Source organism: Rhinatrema bivittatum, chromosome 9 (genome assembly GCF_901001135.1).
Source record: "Rhinatrema bivittatum chromosome 9, aRhiBiv1.1, whole genome shotgun sequence".
NCBI classification, from domain to species: Eukaryota; Metazoa; Chordata; class Amphibia; order Gymnophiona; family Rhinatrematidae; genus Rhinatrema; species Rhinatrema bivittatum.
Window position 1 is genome coordinate 235,912,263 of NC_042623.1, and position 20,075 is coordinate 235,932,337.

The 20,075-nt window shown below is 46.1% G+C and overlaps 1 protein-coding gene across 1 annotated transcript in view; it reads left to right on the forward strand.

Moving 5' to 3' along the window:
- MCF2L2 (MCF.2 cell line derived transforming sequence-like 2) overlaps positions 1–20,075 on the forward strand; it is a 774,003-nt gene that overhangs the window by 57,907 nt on the left and 696,021 nt on the right. Inside the window, 1 exon segment of the mRNA XM_029615373.1 lies at positions 17,736–17,819. Coding sequence (XP_029471233.1) covers positions 17,736–17,819 — 84 coding nt within the window.

Here is a 20,075-nt window from a genome sequence, read left to right on the forward strand (position 1 = left end):
ACTTCTGCCTGGTGGAATCATCAACCTTACAGTTACCATCTAGTGAGTAATCTAATTCTCAGTCTGTCTCATCTATAGCTTTGCCGTGCTGGGAAACCTACACCTGGATCTCCCTATCCCAACTTGCTGAGACGGATTCCCTCTGCCGAGGGTCCCTGGACTGCTACCTCTGGATCACCTCACTACTGCCACCTCTGGTGGTATACATTAGCTGTACAACAAAAGACATAACTCTGTTTGTGTGTCCTGAGACTAGCCCAGTACTGTGGCTCCCCATGGGGCTCCTCCCCGAGGGCATGGTCATCTGCCACAGTACCCAAGAATCCAGCCAAACACCTCTAAACCATAACAGATTGCTAACTTCATGGATTCGGCTCAGCTCACCGCACTGCAGGCCATTCCAGCCTGGCCCAGCGAATCTCCGAACAGCAGAACGCGCTGGAGAATTTGACTGCTGCATTTAACCAACTGCACGCACAGATGAACTCACCAACCACCACAGGTAAAGAAGTTACACCGCCAGAAGTGATGGTCAAGACAATTGTACCTCTATCTGCTCCAACACGCTTCTCAGGGGAAGTTTGGAAAAGTAGAGGATTTATCAACCAATGTTGCATGCACTTTTCCCTGCAACCTAATCATTTTCCTACAGCCTATGCCAAGACCACCTACATCTTGTCTTATCTGGACGGAAGAGTGTTGGCTTGGGCCTCTTCGCTGTGGGAGCGCGATGATCCTATCCTACATGATTTTGCCGGGTTCTTTGAATTGTTCAGATCAGTTTTTGATGACCCTGCCTGGCACACAACTGTAGGATCTTCGTTGGTTCACCTGAAGCAAGGTAATAAACCTTTATCACACTTCACCATAGAATTCAAGACACTGGCGTCTGAATTACATCGGGACCCTAAATGCCTGAGGACCCTCTTTTTTGAAGGACTGAACTCTTGTTTGAAAGACAAGCTGGCCGCTCGTGAGATGCCTGAGACCTTGGATGAACTGGTGAAGTTGGCAACAAGGATTGATCGCCGACATCGTGACAAGGTTCAAGAGACCAAGACTCCCAGAAGACCCCTTCAGGTCGAAACTCGAGTTAAGTCTACACCCAGGCTTGTTCCCTCGGGTCCAGTTGCTGGTGAAGAAGAACCAATGCAATTAGGCCATAGCCACCTGACATCAAAAGATAGAAGAACGCGGAAGAAGTTGGGATTATGCACGTATTGTGGACAAGCTGGCCATGCTGTACAAATATGCCCTATATATCCGGGAAATTGGCAGACCTAAGTCCTGTGAGAGGACTCTTCTTAGTTCTAACTGCACCCTCTCCTTCACTCTCTCTTCCTGTATCCTTAATCTGCGGACCCTAGTGGACTCAGGGGCAGGAGGCAATTTCATTTTGAAATGATTAGTGGAGGACTTGCGGATTCCCACCACCACCATGACGTCTCCAATATTCCTATCTTCAATTCACGGGGAGCCCTTACCGGGCGAAGTGACCCAGCTCACCGAACCAGTGAGTTTACGGACCAGTGCTCTCCATTCTGAAACTATCTCCTTCTTTGTACTAGAGAAGGCCATGCACCCTATTGTACTGGGGCTACCGTGGCTGCAGCAGCATATGTCTCAATTCAGTTGGGCCACTCTGGAGCTTTCATGTTGGGGTCCAGATTGCCATGGTAAATGTCTGATGGAGGTCTCTCCTATACCCTGCATGCCAACTACCCCATTGATGCCTGGGTTGCCACCTCAATATGCATCTTTTCAAGATGTATTTTCCAAAGAAGCCACACAGATCCTACGACTGCGCCATCAATTTGAAGCCTAACCACCCAAAGGAAAGGTTTGCCCTCTCTCCGTGGTAGAAAATAAAGCCATGTCTGAATACATACAGGAGAACCTACAAAAAGGCTTCATAAGACCCTCCAAGTCTCCTGCCGGCGCAGGCTTCTTCTTTGTGGGGAAGAAGGATGGAACGTTGCATCCATGCATTGATTACAGAGGTCTAAATGAGATCACTGTGAAAGACCACTATCCCTTACCACTCATCTCAGAGCTATTTGATAGACTACAGGGAGCCAAGATATTCTCCAAGCTTGATCTCAAGGGAGCCTATAACTTAGTTCGCATCCGCTCTGACAATGAATGGAAGACAGCCTTCAATATCCGGGATGGGCACTTTGAATATCTAGTGATGCCCTTTGGCCTGTGCAATGCCCCGGCTGTCTTCCAAAACATGATTAACGACATTCTGCGTGATCTACTCTACAAATGTGTCGTTGTGTACTTAAATGACATCTTGATATTTTCCCAGGACATGAACACTCATCTGGAGGATGTCAAAAGAGTGCTACAAAGACTCCACGAGAACCGCCTATACACCAAGTTGCCTAAGTGTGAGTTCCACAAGGAATCAATGCCTTTCTTAGGGTACATTGTTTCCAACCAAGGTTTCCAGATGGACCCACAGAAGCTGGAGAGCATTCAGAAATGGACACAACCCACAGGTCTAAAGGTTCTTAGACGATTTCTGGGATTTACCAACTACTACAGAACATTCATCAAGAACTACTCCTCACTAATTGTTCCACTTACAGCACTGACTAAGAAAGGTGCCTACGTCACCAATTGGTCTACGGAGGCAGTAACAGCATTCCGGAAACTGAAAGATGCTTTCTCGAGCAAGCCATGCCTCCGTCATCCGGATCCAACTTGGCCCTTCATCATAGAGGTCGATGCCTCAAACGTGGGTGTAGGGGCCCTGCTAAGCCAGGCCGGTGACTCTAAGACCTTACACCCATGTTCTTTTTTCTCCCGATGCTACTTGCCAGCAGAGAAGAACTATGGCATAGGAGATAAAGAATTACTGGCAATAATGATGGCATTCGACGAGTGGCGCCCCTGGCTTGAAAGTGCACAACATCAGATCACAGTCTTCACGGATCACAAAAATCTGGAGTAACTCTGCCACGCTCAGTGCCTAAACCATAGGCAGGTGGGATGGCTATGATGCATACCACCTCTGGTGGTATACATCAACTGTACAATAAAAGACATAACTCTGTGTTTGTGCGTCCTGAGACTAGCCCAGTACTGTGGCTCCCCACGGGGCTCCTCCCCGTGGGCGTGGTCATCTGCCACAGTACCCAAGAATCCACTCAAACACCTCTAAACCATAACAAGAACAATATTACAATCACTGATTTTTTCCAATATCGACTATTGCAATTCACTGCTACTGGGATGTTACGATTCCTCCTGTAGCTGTGCCACAGGAGGCCTCTCACCTTTTCTCTGGAGGCCGCACCGAAGCCGGAGCCTTGCCTGGACAGTCTATCCCAGTTTTGCTCCATGGCCTGGGAGGCCTTCGTTGCCATCTGGGCCTGCCTGAGGCCTGCTCTGCTTCCTCCTGGACTCTCTAGTTTGGGCCTTTCCCCTTCTTCCTAAGGGGCTGGCATGCAGCTCTTCTCTCTAGTTATAGGGCCTACTGGGTGTGGCCCATCTAAACTCCTCCCAGGGAGTTGCCTGCTTCCTGCACTATAAAAGGACTTCTCTTTCAGTTCTGCTTTGCCTTGCATTGGAGTTACTTGCTCCTGGATGTCTCACCTTCCAGCGCTCCGTCAGGCCTTCGTTCTTCGTTGGAGCTCCATGTCTTGTCTTGATGTCAGTGATCCTGTCCTGATGTTCCTCGCCTGTTCCTGATGTCCTGTATCTCAGGTTCCTCATCGCCTCCTTTCCTGGCGTGCCATGTCGTGGTCCGTGACCAGCCCATGGGTAGTGGCTGTGTAGGGCGCCCATGGTACAAGGCCATCTTCATCTGTGCAGTACAAGCCTCCGGAAGACTTCTGCTTCAGTCCTGAGTTGTCTTTGAATCCTTGCTTGCTTCCGTCCCGGTCTTCGGAATTCCTTCCATTGCGTCCATCCATGCCAAAGACTCTGACTGAACCTGTGCCATTCCAGCATGGTCCGTGACCAGCCTAGAATGGGCTGTGTAGGGCGCGTCTTGGTACAGGCTTCTACCGAATCTTCACCATGTTCCAGTTTTCATCTATTCCACACCTCGTCTAGAGCCTGCTTCACATTCAAGCGTGGTCCGCGACCAGCCCATGGGTAGTGGCTGTGTAGGGCGCGCTGCGTCGCAGTCTCAACCCAGTACTTGATCTTGCTCCTGAATAGGGATGTGAATCGTTTTAGGACGATTAAAATTATCGTCCGATAATTTTAATATCGTCTTAAACCGTTATGGAACACAATACAATACAGATTCTAACGATTTATCGTTATAAATCGTTAGAATCGTGAGCCGGCACACTAAAACCCCCTAAAACCCACCCCCGACCCTTTAAATTAAATCCCCCACCCTCCCGAACCCCCCCCCCCAATAACTTAAATAGCCTGCGGGTCCAGCGGCGGTCCGGAACGGCAGCGGTCCGGAACGGGCTCCTGCTCCTGAATCTTGTCGTCTTCAGCCGGCGCCATTTTCCAAAATGGTGCCGAAAAATGGCGGCGGCCATAGACGAAAAAGATTGGACGGCAGGAGGTCCTTCCGGACCCCCGCTGGACTTTTGGCAAGTCTCGTGGGGGTCAGGAGGCCCCCCACAAGCTGGCCAAAAGTTCCTGGAGGTCCAGCGGGGGTCAGGGAGCGATTTCCCGCCGCGAATCGTTTTCGTACGGAAAATGGCGCCGGCAGGAGATCGACTGCAGGAAGTCGTTCAGCGAGGGTTCCGGCGCCTCGCTGAACGACCTCCTGCAGTCGATCTCCTGCCGGCGCCATTTTCCGTACGAAAACGATTCGCGGCGGGAAATCGCTCCCTGACCCCCGCTGGACCTCCAGGAACTTTTGGCCAGCTTGTGGGGGGCCTCCTGACCCCCACGAGACTTGCCAAAAGTCCAGCGGGGGTCCGGAAGGACCTCCTGCCGTCCAATCTTTTTCGTCTATGGCCGCCGCCATTTTTCGGCGCCATTTTGGAAAATGGCACCGGCTGAAGACGACAAGATTCAGGAGCAGGAGCCCGTTCCGGACCGCCGCTGGACCCGCAGGTTATTTAAGTTATTTGGGGGGGGGTTCGGGAGGGTGGGGGATTTAATTTAAAGGGTCGGGGGTGGGTTTTAGGGGGTTTTAATGTGCCGGTTTTTCGATTTTTCGATTTTTAACGATTTTTCACGATATTTTACCCCCCCAAACGGCAACAATACGATTCCCTCCCCCTCCCAGCCGAAATCGATCGTTAAGACGATCGAGGACACGATTCACATCCCTACTCCTGAATACCTTTGCCTGCAGTACCTTGCTTCTGAACCTTTGTCCAAAGTCCTTGCACGAGTCTTTGTCTGTGCACCCAAGTGAGTCTTCGTCTGTACCTCCAAGTTCCTCATCTATGTCTAGAGTCTCTATGTTCCAGAGCCTTCATCTGCCCTTGTCCGTAGTCCGGCCTGCTGCTTCTTGTCATTCCTTGTGGCAGGTCCGAAAGGGCTGGAAACGGTCGGAGGACTGTTCAATAACCAACACCATTGTGTTACCTCCAGAAGCATGCAGGTCTGGCAGAGGGTCAGACCGTCCGTCTCCACCCGTGCTGGGACACGCCTCGCCTACCCTCGGTGTTGCCTTGTTCTCTGGGGTCGTGCCGAGGCCCAAGGGCACACAATTCCCTCAAGATGGGATTGCTTTCCTAGCGCTCCCCCGTCAGTAACATGGGACTTCCTTATTCCACTATCTGATCTCTACAAGTATTACAGAATGCAGCCTCTAGAATTCTGACAGGAAGCAAAAAATGCGATCATATTACACTGATTTTAACCTCATTGCATTGGCTCCCAATTGAATACTGTTCACAATATAATACGTTACCAGCTGAGATCAGATTACAAGCAGATATAAAAAAATTTAAGTCCAATCTTAAAACATGGCTTTATGGATGTGCCTACACAGAATCTAATTAAATGACCTTTTATTTGTTGTTTTATCTAGAAGCTGTTTATATTTTCTCTGCTTTTATTCATCTTATTGTACTTAATTTTACCTTGCATTCACTTATGCTTTAAATTTTGTATTTGCTCTTAACTATTTCTAATTTTAGAACTATATATCATTTATTAATTTGTTTTTATTGACGATTTATTGTATTTTATTTCTTTTTATTATAAACTGTTGTGATGGACCTTCCAATACGACGGTATATAAAACCTAACAAACTAGAAACTAGGATCTTTCTGATCTGCTAGGATATGTTCTGAGTCCAGATATGCATCGCACATCTCTCTTATGCCAGCCGAATGGAAACAGCTTCCCCGACAGGAACATGAAGCTGTGGAGTGTGTGTGTGTGTGTGTGGGGGGGGGAGTAAGAAGTAAGGAAAAAAATGTTTAAGAGAACTGTGATCCCTGCTGCAGTTCTCCTCAGTCTTTCAGAGAAAGAGGGAGGAGAACTTTTTACAGCACCCGCACAGCTGTCATTCATAGGTGCTATAGGAGGGTTTGCGTCTTCTAAAATAATAAAGAAGTCATGGAGGGGAAAGTAACTCCCTTACCCGGTGCAGTAGGTTGGTGGGGAGTAGGTGGCATCAATCCTTTAGAGGCCCTGTTGGAAAGGGAACCATGGCTCTTCTTTGGCCCTGTGGCTGCATCGGGAGAGGGCGCTGGTACCCCCTACACAGGTGCTTGGTGCCCTCTGTGAATGCACAGACCGCACAGTCCAAAATCTGTCTCTGCTGGGAGTAATTTTTAGAAACTGATCTAAGATTAAGTGACAATATCCTTACTCTTCAGTCTACTTCAGGTCTTTATCTTAGTCGACTGAAAAAAAAAAAAAGGTTATTTTCTCTTCTTGATTTCTTCTTTTACTCCATGACAGGTTACCAGAAAGGATATAATCAGAGCGTGACGACTGGCACCTATTAGATACAAGTGCTCTGAATGTCAGGTTTACAGATGTGGGCCATTATCAGAGAAGAAACAGTCAACTACAAACAGCTCATCAAAATGCATGAGTCACATCTCAGAAATTAAATGCATCTGGGAGCTTTCTAATATGTTCACTGAACAGAATGAGAACCCAGGGCAGAGAAATCTGAGAAGCCCTGTTTGGTTTCTAAAAGATTTTGAAATGTAGATTTGTATTCAGGTTTGTTTTAGAAAATGGTCTGTTTTTGTGATTTAGGGAGAGTGTGAGGTAGGATCCTCCAGTTAAGCTGCCCATGTCTGCTTTATTTATTTCAGAGTTTGTTGAATCATCTAAGAGAATCAAATGGCAACATTAACTCAGTATAGATAATGTTGCTTTACCCCCATTGCGTGCATGGATTAGTAATTCTTAGCAGAAATTAATGGGAAAAAGAAATCAGACCTGACTCCTTGCAATGCAATGCAATGGGGTTAGAATCAAGACTGCGTTGGCCTGACGGCACCTTAGAGCCAACAGTCATGCAGAGGTCTAGTAGCCAATTTGGTCCTGGAGAAAACTGGAATCCTGGCAGGTTATGATGGCCTTTATTGGGCTGGGATAAGATTTATTCAGAGGCGATGTCGTGTATGAGCTGTGGAGGCCAGAAGCCACACAGAAAGGACCAACATGGGCTTGAAAACTGGTGCACATTACCTGGTACGCACACTGTCTTGCCTTGACTTTTTAAGACTCCAAAAATGACCATATAAGCAGTTTATCAAATGTAAATAGTATCAGATTTGAATTTTACATTCTTTTTTTTTTGTAGGACAATAAATGAATAGTAGAATGGAAGGGAAGAGAAGTAGATACAGCCAATAAGCTTATGGTGATCAGTGTTAAGCTTTCTGAATGTTAAAGTGACTCTGAGTGAAGTGGCATCCTCTTTCACTATGCTGCATCTTTAAAGAGGGACTGGAGAATCTTTGGTTGGGGAGATCCTCTCCCTGGCTCCTGTATCCTCGGGAAGGACCTGTGCCTAAGGGTGCCCAAAAGATAAATGTGACCCTGCTTGCTTTCTAACCAAAATGTGCATATTTGAATCAAAATCAGTTCCACTAATAGGAAAAGACCAATGAGAACAGACTGTGGAGCATAAATGCTAATGTGAGGCAAGAGAATGAGATGTTAACAAGAGCCAGAACCTGTTATAATTGATCACAGTGATGATTTTTTACATTCGTGTTAATTCAGCCATCATCCTGAACATTGTCGTGTGGGGCAAATATCTGTGATGCACTTTGCTGTTGTTACGATGCTGCTCGCGGAGCCCATCCCACAAGCAGCCTCTCATCTGCCCCGGCCCAACGCCTCCATTGCGACCACTGGACCTTGCTTCAGAGTGGCCTGGACTGCCGCGCTGCTTCCATCCCGGACCGCCACTGCTGCCAGCTGCTCCTATGCGGTCCGAATGCCCCGACATCGATTCCTCTTCGCGGCGGAGTGCTGCCTCCGTCTTTATTCTCCTGCGTGGCCCAGATGCCCTGATGCTGGGATCTTTCCATGCGCAGGAAGCCGCCGCTGACTGTTTCATCTTCGTGGCCCTGGTGCCACCGCCGGGAGGCCTCTTCATGCGGCCCTGGTGCCACCGCCATTGCTCCTTTATGCGGCAGGGACACCGCTGCCTGTTCCTGTTCCGGGCTCTGCATAGCCGCACGCGCCTCTTCACACTATTTAAAGGGCCAGCAGCGGGAAAAGCCTTCGGCCCCAATGGATGACCTCATCAGTCTGCTCCTCATCCAGCCCTATAAAAGGACTCTCTTCCATTTCCTCGGGGCCTTTAAATCGAACTTCACAGTGGTCTATGGTCTTCTTTCGGTCAAGGTCCTCCGTGGTCTTTGCTTGTCTAGATGGCTCTTTGTTTGATCTTCCAGATGTTCCTGATGTTCCTGTATGTTCCTGTATGTCACTGCATGTCTTCATTAGAAAGCAGGATTCCCTAACACTGAATACTCATAGCACTAGGTAAAACTACAGCATACAATTAATTTTAAAGTGTATACAAGTTGCTAAATCTATGTTATGACTCACAATCTCATCACATGACACCACCACCGACCATGAAGCATTCATATGATTTCCTGCAGGTTATACACGAACCATCAATAAAGACTAGATGTATCAATATACTAAAACTATTATATACAGAACAAGAAAGAAACTCAATTGTCTACTAGAATTTTTTCTAAGTGATTTGGGTGAATTGAACCCCATGTAAGTAGCATGTAAATGAAAAAAAAAAATCAATGGGACATTATATCCACAATATATGACAATGAAAATAAATTATCTCACCCTAGCGAGATGGTACTCTGTTATAGAATCATCAAGCTAGGATGAGAGAACATAGTAGAAATGTCATCTTTTTGAGACTTTCCTCACTCCAAATGACGTCAAATTGTCTCCAAGGTGTACTGTGCTGTTCGTATGTCTCTCGCTACATGCAAAACTGGCCCCCAAACCCTAAGTTACCGCCACCTCATCACCTTGACCTATTCGAGGGCCCTCCGATAGATATAAATACTATTCTCTCTCTCTCTCTCTCTTTTTCCAAATTAGAAATACACCCCTGTTTGTTATCCATGCGTTAACTGTGTTTTCATTAATCTGCATCCTGTAACTTTACCCTGCCCTCTGAATGCATCTCGCAAACTGTTAGCAGGATAATGAGTCTTCGAATTTAAATTGAGCCAGATAGGTGCCCCCAATATTGATAATCAGCATTTAGTGGGATCTCACAAGTTACCCGGCTAAAAGGTGAATTTTAATTCCTGTGAGCAGGCTTCCATGTGCACGTGGTTCCCAGCGTCCGCACATGGACACACCAATTTTATAACATGCGCGCATTGATGTGTGCATGTGCATGCAAGTGCCCACTCATGTGCACAAGTGGGGCGATTTTATTACATGCACGTGGCAATGCGATAGGGCCTTTTGCCAGTTCCCTCCCAGTCTGCTCCATTAAAGGGAACTTCCTAAACCCCCTACCTAACCTGTGCCTTTTCCCCTATCTCCCCGACCCTAAAACCTTTCTACCTAGATTTTTTTTATTGCGATATTTACCTGCTCTCCAGAGCAGTAGTAGGTTGTGTGGGCCGCCCATACCCCACTCCTGGTCCTCCCCTGGCCCACCCCTTTTTTCAATGCCGACTCTTCCGCATGTACTGGAAGATACGCACGTGGCTGGGGGCCTTTGAAAATACCAGCACCCCGTGCACAGCCTGGCCACATGCGTATTTCCCATTTTTTACGTGCGCCATTTAAAAATGTGCCTGTGTCTAAAAATTGACCTCTGTGTTATTATGAAGCACTCAAATAGGAATCAAATAAACCCGAGTTTGATTTTATGAGCAAGATCAACTCTCTGGTTACCTGCTTAGCAAAATAATCACCTAGGCACATTTAAGTAATGTTGTTTCCATGCCAATTAGATAGGAAAATAAACTACAGTACTGTAGAGATTTGATTGCTGTTTTCCTACACAATACATGATAACAGTTGAAAAAAAAAAAAAAGGCCTTACACACCAGTAGCTGAGCTGAGAAAGCAGCGTGAGAAGTCAGTAGCATAAAGCCACAGAACTGTTATTATCTCAGTGCATGAGTGAATTCATACAGGAAACGTCCTAAACGCTCAAGTAATATGACACATTACATTTCCTATTTGTTCCATTCATTCACTGCATTCAGCAGCTGGATTTTCCTGCAAGATCCTGAAGCAGGAAGCATCTTATCCCGGGGTAGTGAGCAAGGATCTGATGCCAGAACATGAAAAAGGCGCCTTGTTATTTGTATCAATGTGGTCTCAAGTCCTCCATGTGATCCCTCGGCTGGCTTCTCCCTGTAAAAAAAAAAAAAAAATATCTCCCTTCCGCAAAGGGAAGTCCTTTCTTCTAAACTCCAAAGAACCCCCCCCCCCCCCCCCCGTTGCTTTGATCGGGGACATGACATGGCTCTGCTGGCCGCTGGCAGGCGACGACGCGGAGTGGCTGAACCTCGTAAGGCGGACAGGTCAGCGGTGGTGGGGGAGGGGGGGGGGCGCTGTCCCACACCTGAGGGCAGGGAGGGGTGAGGCGCTGAGAGAAGCAGCGGAGCCTCCCGTCCTCCAGCAGAGGACGGGAGGCTCCGCTGCAAAACCAGAGGAGCTCTGGTTTTGCAAAGTTAAGAGAGTCTGCAGGCTTATTTGTCGGCTCTCTCTGAAGTCAGCCTTGTAGCTGCGGGAAATGACCCTCTGAAGGTTTTCCCAGCTTTTTACTTCTTCAAGCTAAATAGCTCCCTGTCTTGGACAAATCATGCATCCTTAAAAACGTTGTAATTCTATTTCTAGGGAGGCCACGCGCTGACCCTGCCATTATTTTGTAGGTGTTTTTTTTTCCCTTTAAAACTAAGAGATACTTGTTCCTACATGGAGACATTTTTAGTAACATGGGATTCTATGCAGACCCCATTAGCCTATTTTCACTCTGGAATGCTTTTGTTTTATTTATTATTTATTCTGCCGTTAATGGGGCAAAGCAAAAAGCAGGGGGGAGGGGAAAGCCTGACAGGAAAAACTTTGCAGGAGAACAGAATTTGGCATTTCTGTTTTTAACTTAAGCTACGCATTTACAGAAACAGCAAGCAGCTCCTCGCTGAGTTACCGTGGCCCAGGTTGTTTTCACACGAACCCCAAAATGATCCGCAAACAGTGCTCTGGCTGGACCCGAAGGAAAAGTTAGATCGAGCTGATGATGGCCCGGGGTGGGGGTTTGGGGGGAATTTCTATAGAAATGTATTCACAAGCAGCAACCACCCTCCCCCGTTAAACCGAAGCTCTGGGCACTTGTAGGATCTGCTCGGAAAAGCTCAAGACGCGGTCTATCCTCCTGAAGAAAAAAAAAAAAAAAGAAGCGGTGAGACTGGAAAAAATGAGCTTTTTTATTCCACAAAAGAGAAGCCTCTGCCAAAGTATGGACCCAGCTGGCAAGCGAGGCGAGCTGAAGACCTGAGCGAAGCAGATTGCGGGCAGGGGCAGGAAACCTGGGCAGATCGGCACGTGCTCCGGGCGAACAGATGTGGCACGATGACCTCTGTAAGAGGGGGCAAGCAGGGCTCTTCCTTCCTGCTCAGCTTGACGGGAGCTCCTTAGCACCGCTGCATCTTTTGAGTCAGCCAGCAGGTGGCACCCTTGAGCTCAATGACAGAATAACAAAGAAGCCCCGAGGTTGTCTTTCAGTCACTGCTTACAGTGATGCCTTTCACTCAAACCCCTGCCTCTGCCTGACCTCACCCCCCTCTAACCCTTCGGTCCTTATTCACAAGGCTCAGAGGAAAAGCTGGGCGAGGGTCCCTCCTGCTTTTCCACCCTTCAGTTGGTTGCTGATACTATTCAGTTCTTAAGAGCCCCAAGGACCTCTCTGCCTGCCTTGTTTATGATCATAAATCGGAACTGCAGTGAGATGGAGTGATTCATGCCTGATCTCAGACTGGTTAAAGAAACAATAGACAGCACTAGGCAGGTTTCCTCATGGACTACAGGAACAGAAGAAAACAGTATTATATTTTAATCAAGAAGCAAAATGTATTAATGTTGAAAAGGTACATTTTTAGTGCTTTTCAACTCATGTAATAGAAGTGCCTAGGGACGGGTTCAATCCATCTATCCGTCTGTCTGTCTGGGGGCATGATAGTTTCCATGAAAATTCTTTGGGTAGAAACATGGTCGACCTCTACCTCTACCTCAGTCCCATAAGAATGAGCTCATGTTCTGTTCAATACTGTCAAAGCTGAAGAAAATCCATGAATAAGCAAGGTTTTTAATTCCTTCCTTGTCTATACTTACTGTTCAGTAAAATGTTTCCAGATGCAGTTAATGTGCAGAATACAATCCAATACTGTAGTCTATCTGTAATTTCACTAATGAGGATCCTGTTTGGTCTAAATAAGAAGACTTTGCTGTTCTTTAAGGAAGTAAAATGCCTAGAATGAGCTGTTAGGGAAAAATATACAAAATAAAAGGTATATGGGAGCATTTTAATAATGTTGCAGTTTAGTTATTTTAATGCAAATGAAGGGTAAAGACATGACTGTCTGGTTCCTAACTGCAGTGTCTGTTGTAGAGAAAAACACTGCTATGGTATAGTGCAGGGGTCAGGAACCTATGGCTCGGGAGCCAGATATGGCTCTTTTGATGGCTGCATCTGGCTCGCAGACAAATCTTTAATAAAAAAGTAAAAATCTAACAAAATCCCCCACCCTCCTGACCCCCCCAAGACCTGTCAAAAGTCCCTAGTGGTCCAGTGGGGGTCCAGGAGCAGTCCAGGAGCGATCTCCTGGACTTGGGCTGTCGGCTGCCAGTAGTCAAAATGGCGCTGACAGCCCTTTGCCCTCACTATGTCACTGGGATCGACCAATGGCGGCGGTAGCCCCTGTGACATAGTAAGGGCAAAGGGCCGTCGGCTGCCAGTAATCAAAATGGCGTTGACGGCCCTTTGCCCTTACTATGTCACAGGGGCTACCGCCGCCATTGGTCGACCCCAGTGACATAGTGAGGGCAAAGGGCCGTCTGCGCCATTTTGACTACTGGCAGCCGACAGCCCAAGTCCAGGAGATCACTCCCGGACCCCCGCTGGACAACCAGGGACTTTTGGCAGGTCTTGGGGGGGTCAGGAGGGTGAGGATTGTAGTAAATTAATTTTGGAGGTCTTGGGGGCATCAGGAGGGTGGGGGGTTGTAGTAAATTAATTTGGCAGGTCTTGGGGGCGTCAGGAGAGTAGGGGGTTGTAATAAATTAATTTGGTAGGTCTTGGGGGAGTCAGGAGAGTGGGGGGTTGTAGTTAGTATGGCTCTCACGGAATTACATTTTAAAATATGTGGCGTTCATGGCTCTCTCAGCCAAAAAGGTTCCCGACCCCTGGTATAGTGTTTTTGTTCTGCTTTTTTCATTTCAGACTGGACCACAGAGAGAGACACAGATCGGTTGGCACTGGTCAGGACCTTTTGACCATTAGTGTCTCTTTGTAGTAAGCTATTGTCCCTGTTTCCTTCAGTATGTTTTTGGATGATTGTACAGACCTTGGTCCTAAACCACCTGGATTATTGTGGTGCATTATACATCGGTCTTCCAGAAAGGCTGATGCATGCAATGCAGTTGGCACAGAATGTGACTGCTTGAGTTATAACTGGGGCATCTAGAAAGGAGCATATAACCCCAGTTTTGAGGAACCTACATTGGCTCCCAGTTAAATGGAGGGTCAGATTTAGATTGACCATTATTTTCAAACTTTTGAGGAATTCCTCTCCTTGTGTGTTGAGAGATTATATTGAATTCAATATCCCAGGTTGTGCATTGAGGTGAGAGGGTGTCCAATTATTAGCTATTCCCCCAGTCAGGTTCAGATGGGCCCAAACCAGGATCCAATTTTTTTTCTTCTGTAACAGTTAATGAGTGGAATAAATTGCCTGCGGAGCTTAGACAGCAGCAGGATTTTAAAGTGTTTAGAAAGGCATTAAAGACAGTGCTCTTTGAGGAGGCATTTGGATGAAGCAGCATGACTTAATTTCAATTATATTAAATATTATTTTTAGGTATAATTATATGAATGTAATGTCTATTGTATATATAACTATTTTTGTACTATGATGATTTTATACTATGATGATTTTATGATTGTTTTATTGTAATCCGCGCTGAACAGATCCTAGGAAGTAGCGGAATGTATTTTTAAATAAATAAATAAATGAAAAAAGGCCATTGCCATAATATATATAAAAGTATGTGGCAAGCTTGTTTCTTCTATGATGATCGATGATACACCCAGAAGATCTCTTTCCTTCCAGGGGATTCCCCAGCATCATACACTGCAGATCCTGCAGGAAGTCTAGTTAAGAGTGTTAATGAAATAATAATTTCCATGGAACATAATGAGTTTTCCCCTGGACCAATAATAGAAATACTGTCCTGCTGCCTACCTCTGCCAAGCGTATGGCAGGGATAACAGCTCTGTAAACCACGGGACAGCCAAAACGGTAAAAACATAATGCATGAGTTTTCCCCTGGACCAATAATAGAAATACTGTCCTGCTGCCTACCTCTGCCAAGCGTATGGCAGGGATAACAGCTCTGTATACCATGGGACAGTGTTAAAGCTTACTCTATGCTTATGGCCAGGGACACAAGAACACTTAGACTCAGTAAAAAGTATAATGTATTTTTATTAGTCAATATAAGTGTTCTCGGGAGATGCTGGGTACTGGGTGCCCTTCGTCTTACAAACTGACCAGCATCTCCTTGTATACAGAAAGTGATCCTTGTTTTATAGGTAACATTCAAATACAGGGTAGAAGGTTCTAGAGACTTGCATGACTGCCCAAAGGATCATTTACATAAGTTGTGATGTCAACTGCATGATTAAATCATCGCTAACTATCCTGATTGGCTTCCCAGGATGTGTAGCCCATTTCCCATGACTTTCTTTGTTCTGGTAAACTCTTACTGGTCAAGTCAATCAACACGTCTGTAACTGTGTGGATTACAAACTCCTGAGAATAGTGCCTGAAGCTCCCCTGTGGTTTCTTCTTTGTGACTCTATGAATAGACATCACTTGTCTGGTGCCAGCTTGCCTCCACAGATATCCAGGGACATTCTGTATGTCACTCAGAGTCCATTCAGCCCAGGCAGGCCAAAGACAGGCAGAGGCCTCTGGGAATTTCCTTCTCCATTTTGGTCTTCTGTTCAGGCATACTTCTCAACAGCCAAAACGGTAAAAACATAATGCATGAGTTTTCCCCTGGACCAATAATAGAAATACCGTCCTGCTGCCTATCTCTGCCAGGAGAAAAGAAAAATTGACATTGAGGTAGGGATTTCAAACTGTGGGTCAGGACCCCAAATGGGGGTCGCAGAACCTTCAACTGGGGTCAGAGGTGCCTCGAATGGTAGCCTTCTTTAGGCACCAGCAGCAGCAGCATTAATAGTGGAAGTTGGGGGATCGGTGGGGGAGGGTTGTGAGCCAGCACACACTTATAGGCCCTGCAGTGGTCCTGCCTTCACATGTTTCAGTGGAAGCCCTATACAAGGAGAGGTTGGGGATGCTGCTTCAGGGACCGTGAGCTTGCGTTGGCTCTCACAGGCCCCCACACTGACCTTCATGACTAATGCTGCTGCTGCTGCTGCCCCCTGCAGATTACTGTCGGGCTTAGGACCATCCATGAAGGGAGGGGAGGGCCGTGCCTGCACCGGTTGAGACTGCCACAGCTCCTCGCTCATCACACCACCATTGAAATTACCCAAGAAAAAAAAGGTTGCCCTCCCATGTCATCCACCTTTGGCCTGGGACCCAAAGGAAAATATCGCCACTGACCCTGACCAGGATATGGTTTAAAGAAAGGACTGTTTGAAGGAAGGGATCAGCGCTGCGTATGTCGTGTAGCGCTATAGAAATGTTAAGTAGTAGTAGATGCAGAAGGGGTTTGAGAGTTGGATCAGCTGGAGAGGGTTTGGTTATGGAGGGGTGAGATAAGGAGAATATCTTATCTTGGGATAAGCAGCATGGAATCTGTCTCCCCCTTGGGATCCTGCCAGGTACTTGTGACCTGGCTTTGACACTGTTGGAAATAGGTTACTGGGTTAATGGATCCCTGGTCTGAGCCAGTATGGCAAGCCTTATGTTTCTTTTATGAGAATGAAAGGAGAGTGACGGGATGTCAAGAGGAACTGGGGAGGGCGAGAGGGGAGCAGCAGGGGGCATTGTGAGAGAAGGCTTGGAGGTGAGGCTGGGAGTTGAAAGAAGGGATGGGGAGCGAGGGAGGGAATAACCTGATCAGCTGGGGGGGTTATAAGGCATGGGGGTGAAAAAGGATCAGCAGGGGGATGCAAAAAAGGCTGAAGCAAAGGAGAGAGAGCTGCGCTGGGGAGGTTAGAGGAGCTGGGGGATGTAAGAGGGTATCAGTTGGAGGGGCAAAGATTGAGGGAGGGGAGGAGGTTAAGAGATGAGTGGCTCTTGAGGGGGTGGAGGTAGAGACAGGAGGTCAGCTGGAGTGGTGAGGGTAAGTGTGAGAGTGGAGTGATTGTTGGAGGGGGGACCACGCCCCTGCTAATTTGTTTTGGTTGTTCTCTAGGGCCCTGTGAATTTTCAGGGGCTAAAATGGAGTCATATTGGCTAAAGTTTGGGAAGCCCTTCCTTAATTAACCTATAAAAATAGAAAAAAAAATGGTAGGAGGCCTTCTCTTTAAAGTTCCCTGTTTGGCCTTCCTGGTGTGCCTGAGAGGGTTTGTTTGGGTTTTGCAGTGACCTATCTCTAGCTGCTTATGGTTCCTTTCTTCAAACGAAAGGAAGACACTGAGGTTCCTTATTTCCTTTTTGTAGGGATTTAAAGTCAGATGCAGAGGAAGCTCCAGGTCTGTGTTCTAGCTTAGATTGCCTTGAAGGTCCAAGGAGGAAGCAGATAATTCTTCTGAAAACCTAGCCCTGAAGAATTAAACACTGAAAACCCCCCCCAAAACATTACTTTAGACAAACTTGTGATAGAAGATCATTGGCTGCCTTATAAAAACATCTCTGTAAGAGGACGTAAAATAATATACAATTTAGAAAGATCTGAGATGGAACTTTTTCCAAGCAACTGTGCTTGAAAGGCGATCTGACTTACAATCTGAGCTAATGATTATGCCAGGCTCCTAACTTCTAAGTGTTTGGGGGGTGCTGTAATAGCTCTTTACTCTTGAAGGGGCTTTGAGAATGTATCTTGAATTGCAGCATATCAGGTTCAATAAATAATAACACAGTGCTTTTATTTTTTTCCCCCTCCATTCCTGCAGATGAAATCATGCAGCAGGAGATCAGGCCCCTGGTAGCAGTGGATATAATAGAACAGCTTCACAGGCAGTTTGCTACCTTGCCAGGTAAGATTTGAGATTGCCAAGCTGTTCCTGAATTGCTGATGGGGTAGAGCATGCACACTGGTTTTATTGTACCCACCGTACGACATGCGACTGCATCAGCAGCATTAAGTGATGCATTTTTTCCATCTAATAAAACCTATTTATAAAGTCCCTTTAAGCGAATAAAAGTCTCTCCGTTCAATGTGTGTCTGCTGTGGAACTCCCAGCCCACATTTGCTTGATTTACAACATTTAAAATGACATTTTAAACTCTGAATTCCTCCTCACTGCTCTCATCAGACAACGACCACGAACTCCTAGAAATTGGATATGGCGCATTTCATAGGTCCCATTTTGTGTTCATTTTCCTTAAACACTGGGGGTCAGTTTTCAAAAAAAAATTCAACTCTTCACTTTGATCCCTAGGTTTTAGGATGTGAAATTAGGGACAAGTTTTTAGTTGGAAGGATTCGCTAAATTGAGGAGCCTTAAACTTAGGGCCCTAAGTTTAAGGCTCACAGTACTCCTGGTGTGGCCCTCACCATGGATCAATGCAGAGGCACTATGAGAACCTCTGTTTTATTTTCTCTTCCTTTCTAATCATTCCCAACATTCTATTTGCTATTTCATGAATGCTGCTGCTCGCTGGGCTAAGGATTTCAAAGTAGTGTGCAGAGTGACTCCAAGGGCCTTTTACTGATGCTTGGTGTCATGGCAAGATAAAGGGGAAAAGGAAAAGCGAGACCAAGGGCATGGCATGACAGACAGGAGGAGGAAGTGGGAGACTAAAGACCTGGCAAGGTGCAAACCTGTCACAGAGAAGAGGACAAAGACCATGACTTGGCAAGACAGAGAGGAGGCAGACAGAGAGTGCAGCCATTGGCATGGCAAGATAAAGCAGAGAAGGGAGACTGCAGGCATGACAAGATAAGAGAAGGATTTTTTTTTCTGCATAGAAGAGGCACAGTTATTCTAAGAGGAAAATACTTCATGATATTGGTTAAAGAGAAATCTAATTGTTAACCATCAGAAGGGAACACTGATACAGACAGCAGATCTATAAATAGTGATTTTCCTTACTGTATGTTGGAGACTGGCAATGGGCCTCATTCACTAAGCATTTTCCCCATAGACACAGAATGGGAGAAAAGCCTTAGTAAATCAGGCCTTGCATTTGTTATCTGCACCTTTATAAATTATTTAGTTGTAACAATCCTCACAATCACCCAATCCCAATAAATGTCATGTTTCTAAACTCATGCTGATTCACTTTATTGATATGAGTGAACACTGATTCCCGCAAAGTTATACAAAGCATGTATTCACAAGGCTGAGGCAGCAAGGAGAGAGAATAGATCCAGTCAAAGTTCATATACATGAGTCATAATAAACTGATTCGCCTGTTTTTAGCAACCTCTTTCTATGCTATATATATTACAGTCAACCAGATGAGTCATTAAGGACTATGAAGAATTATTTCAGTGTCAATCCTTTTATTATCTGGCTACATTCAGCAAAATTACTTAGTATGTATTCAATAGGAAGAGAATAGAGGTCATGCCCAGTGCTTAGCAGTCAATAGTCTGTGTTGTCAAGATGTCCTCTTGGGAATGATTTCTATCCCAATCCCTGCTCTTTTGACTGATTGTAGAAACTCTTGCAGTTAAGTGCTGCTCTTGGGGCAAAGTCTGGTCGTGGTTGTCCAGCCTTCTGCACTGGGAGTATTCTGCTCACCTTTCCCAGGTCACTTTATGTACATGGGAGGGGATGTGAGAGAAAATGGATAATGCACAAACTTGGGCAAACAGCAGCTTCCTATGGATAGCTGGAAGGAAATGGGCAGGGTGTGAAGCCAATGTTAGGCAGCTGTTGCTAATAGGTTCTCATTTTCAGCAGGGCTGAAATGAAACATAGAAACATGTCGGCAGAAAAAGATATGGATTATCTAGACTGCCCATCTACACCAACTGCTCACTAGCAGTAACCAATAATGAGAAACAGCGTCTCATGGAACATCTAGACAAGGGACAAGAGCTGGCCCTGCCTTGTTACACTTTATTCCATGATGTTTCAGATTCTAATGAAATACTTTGACCATCTGTTATACAACAGAAGACAATACAGAGGTTTTCATTGTTCACAGTTCTTGTCAGAAGCAAGTATTGTTTATTTTCACCTAATATTGTCATGATTTATTTGTTTCATGCTTTTCCAGCAAGAGAGTTCAAAGCGCGTTAACGGTAGGATAAAGCTGCAGTCCAATCTTCACGTAATAGG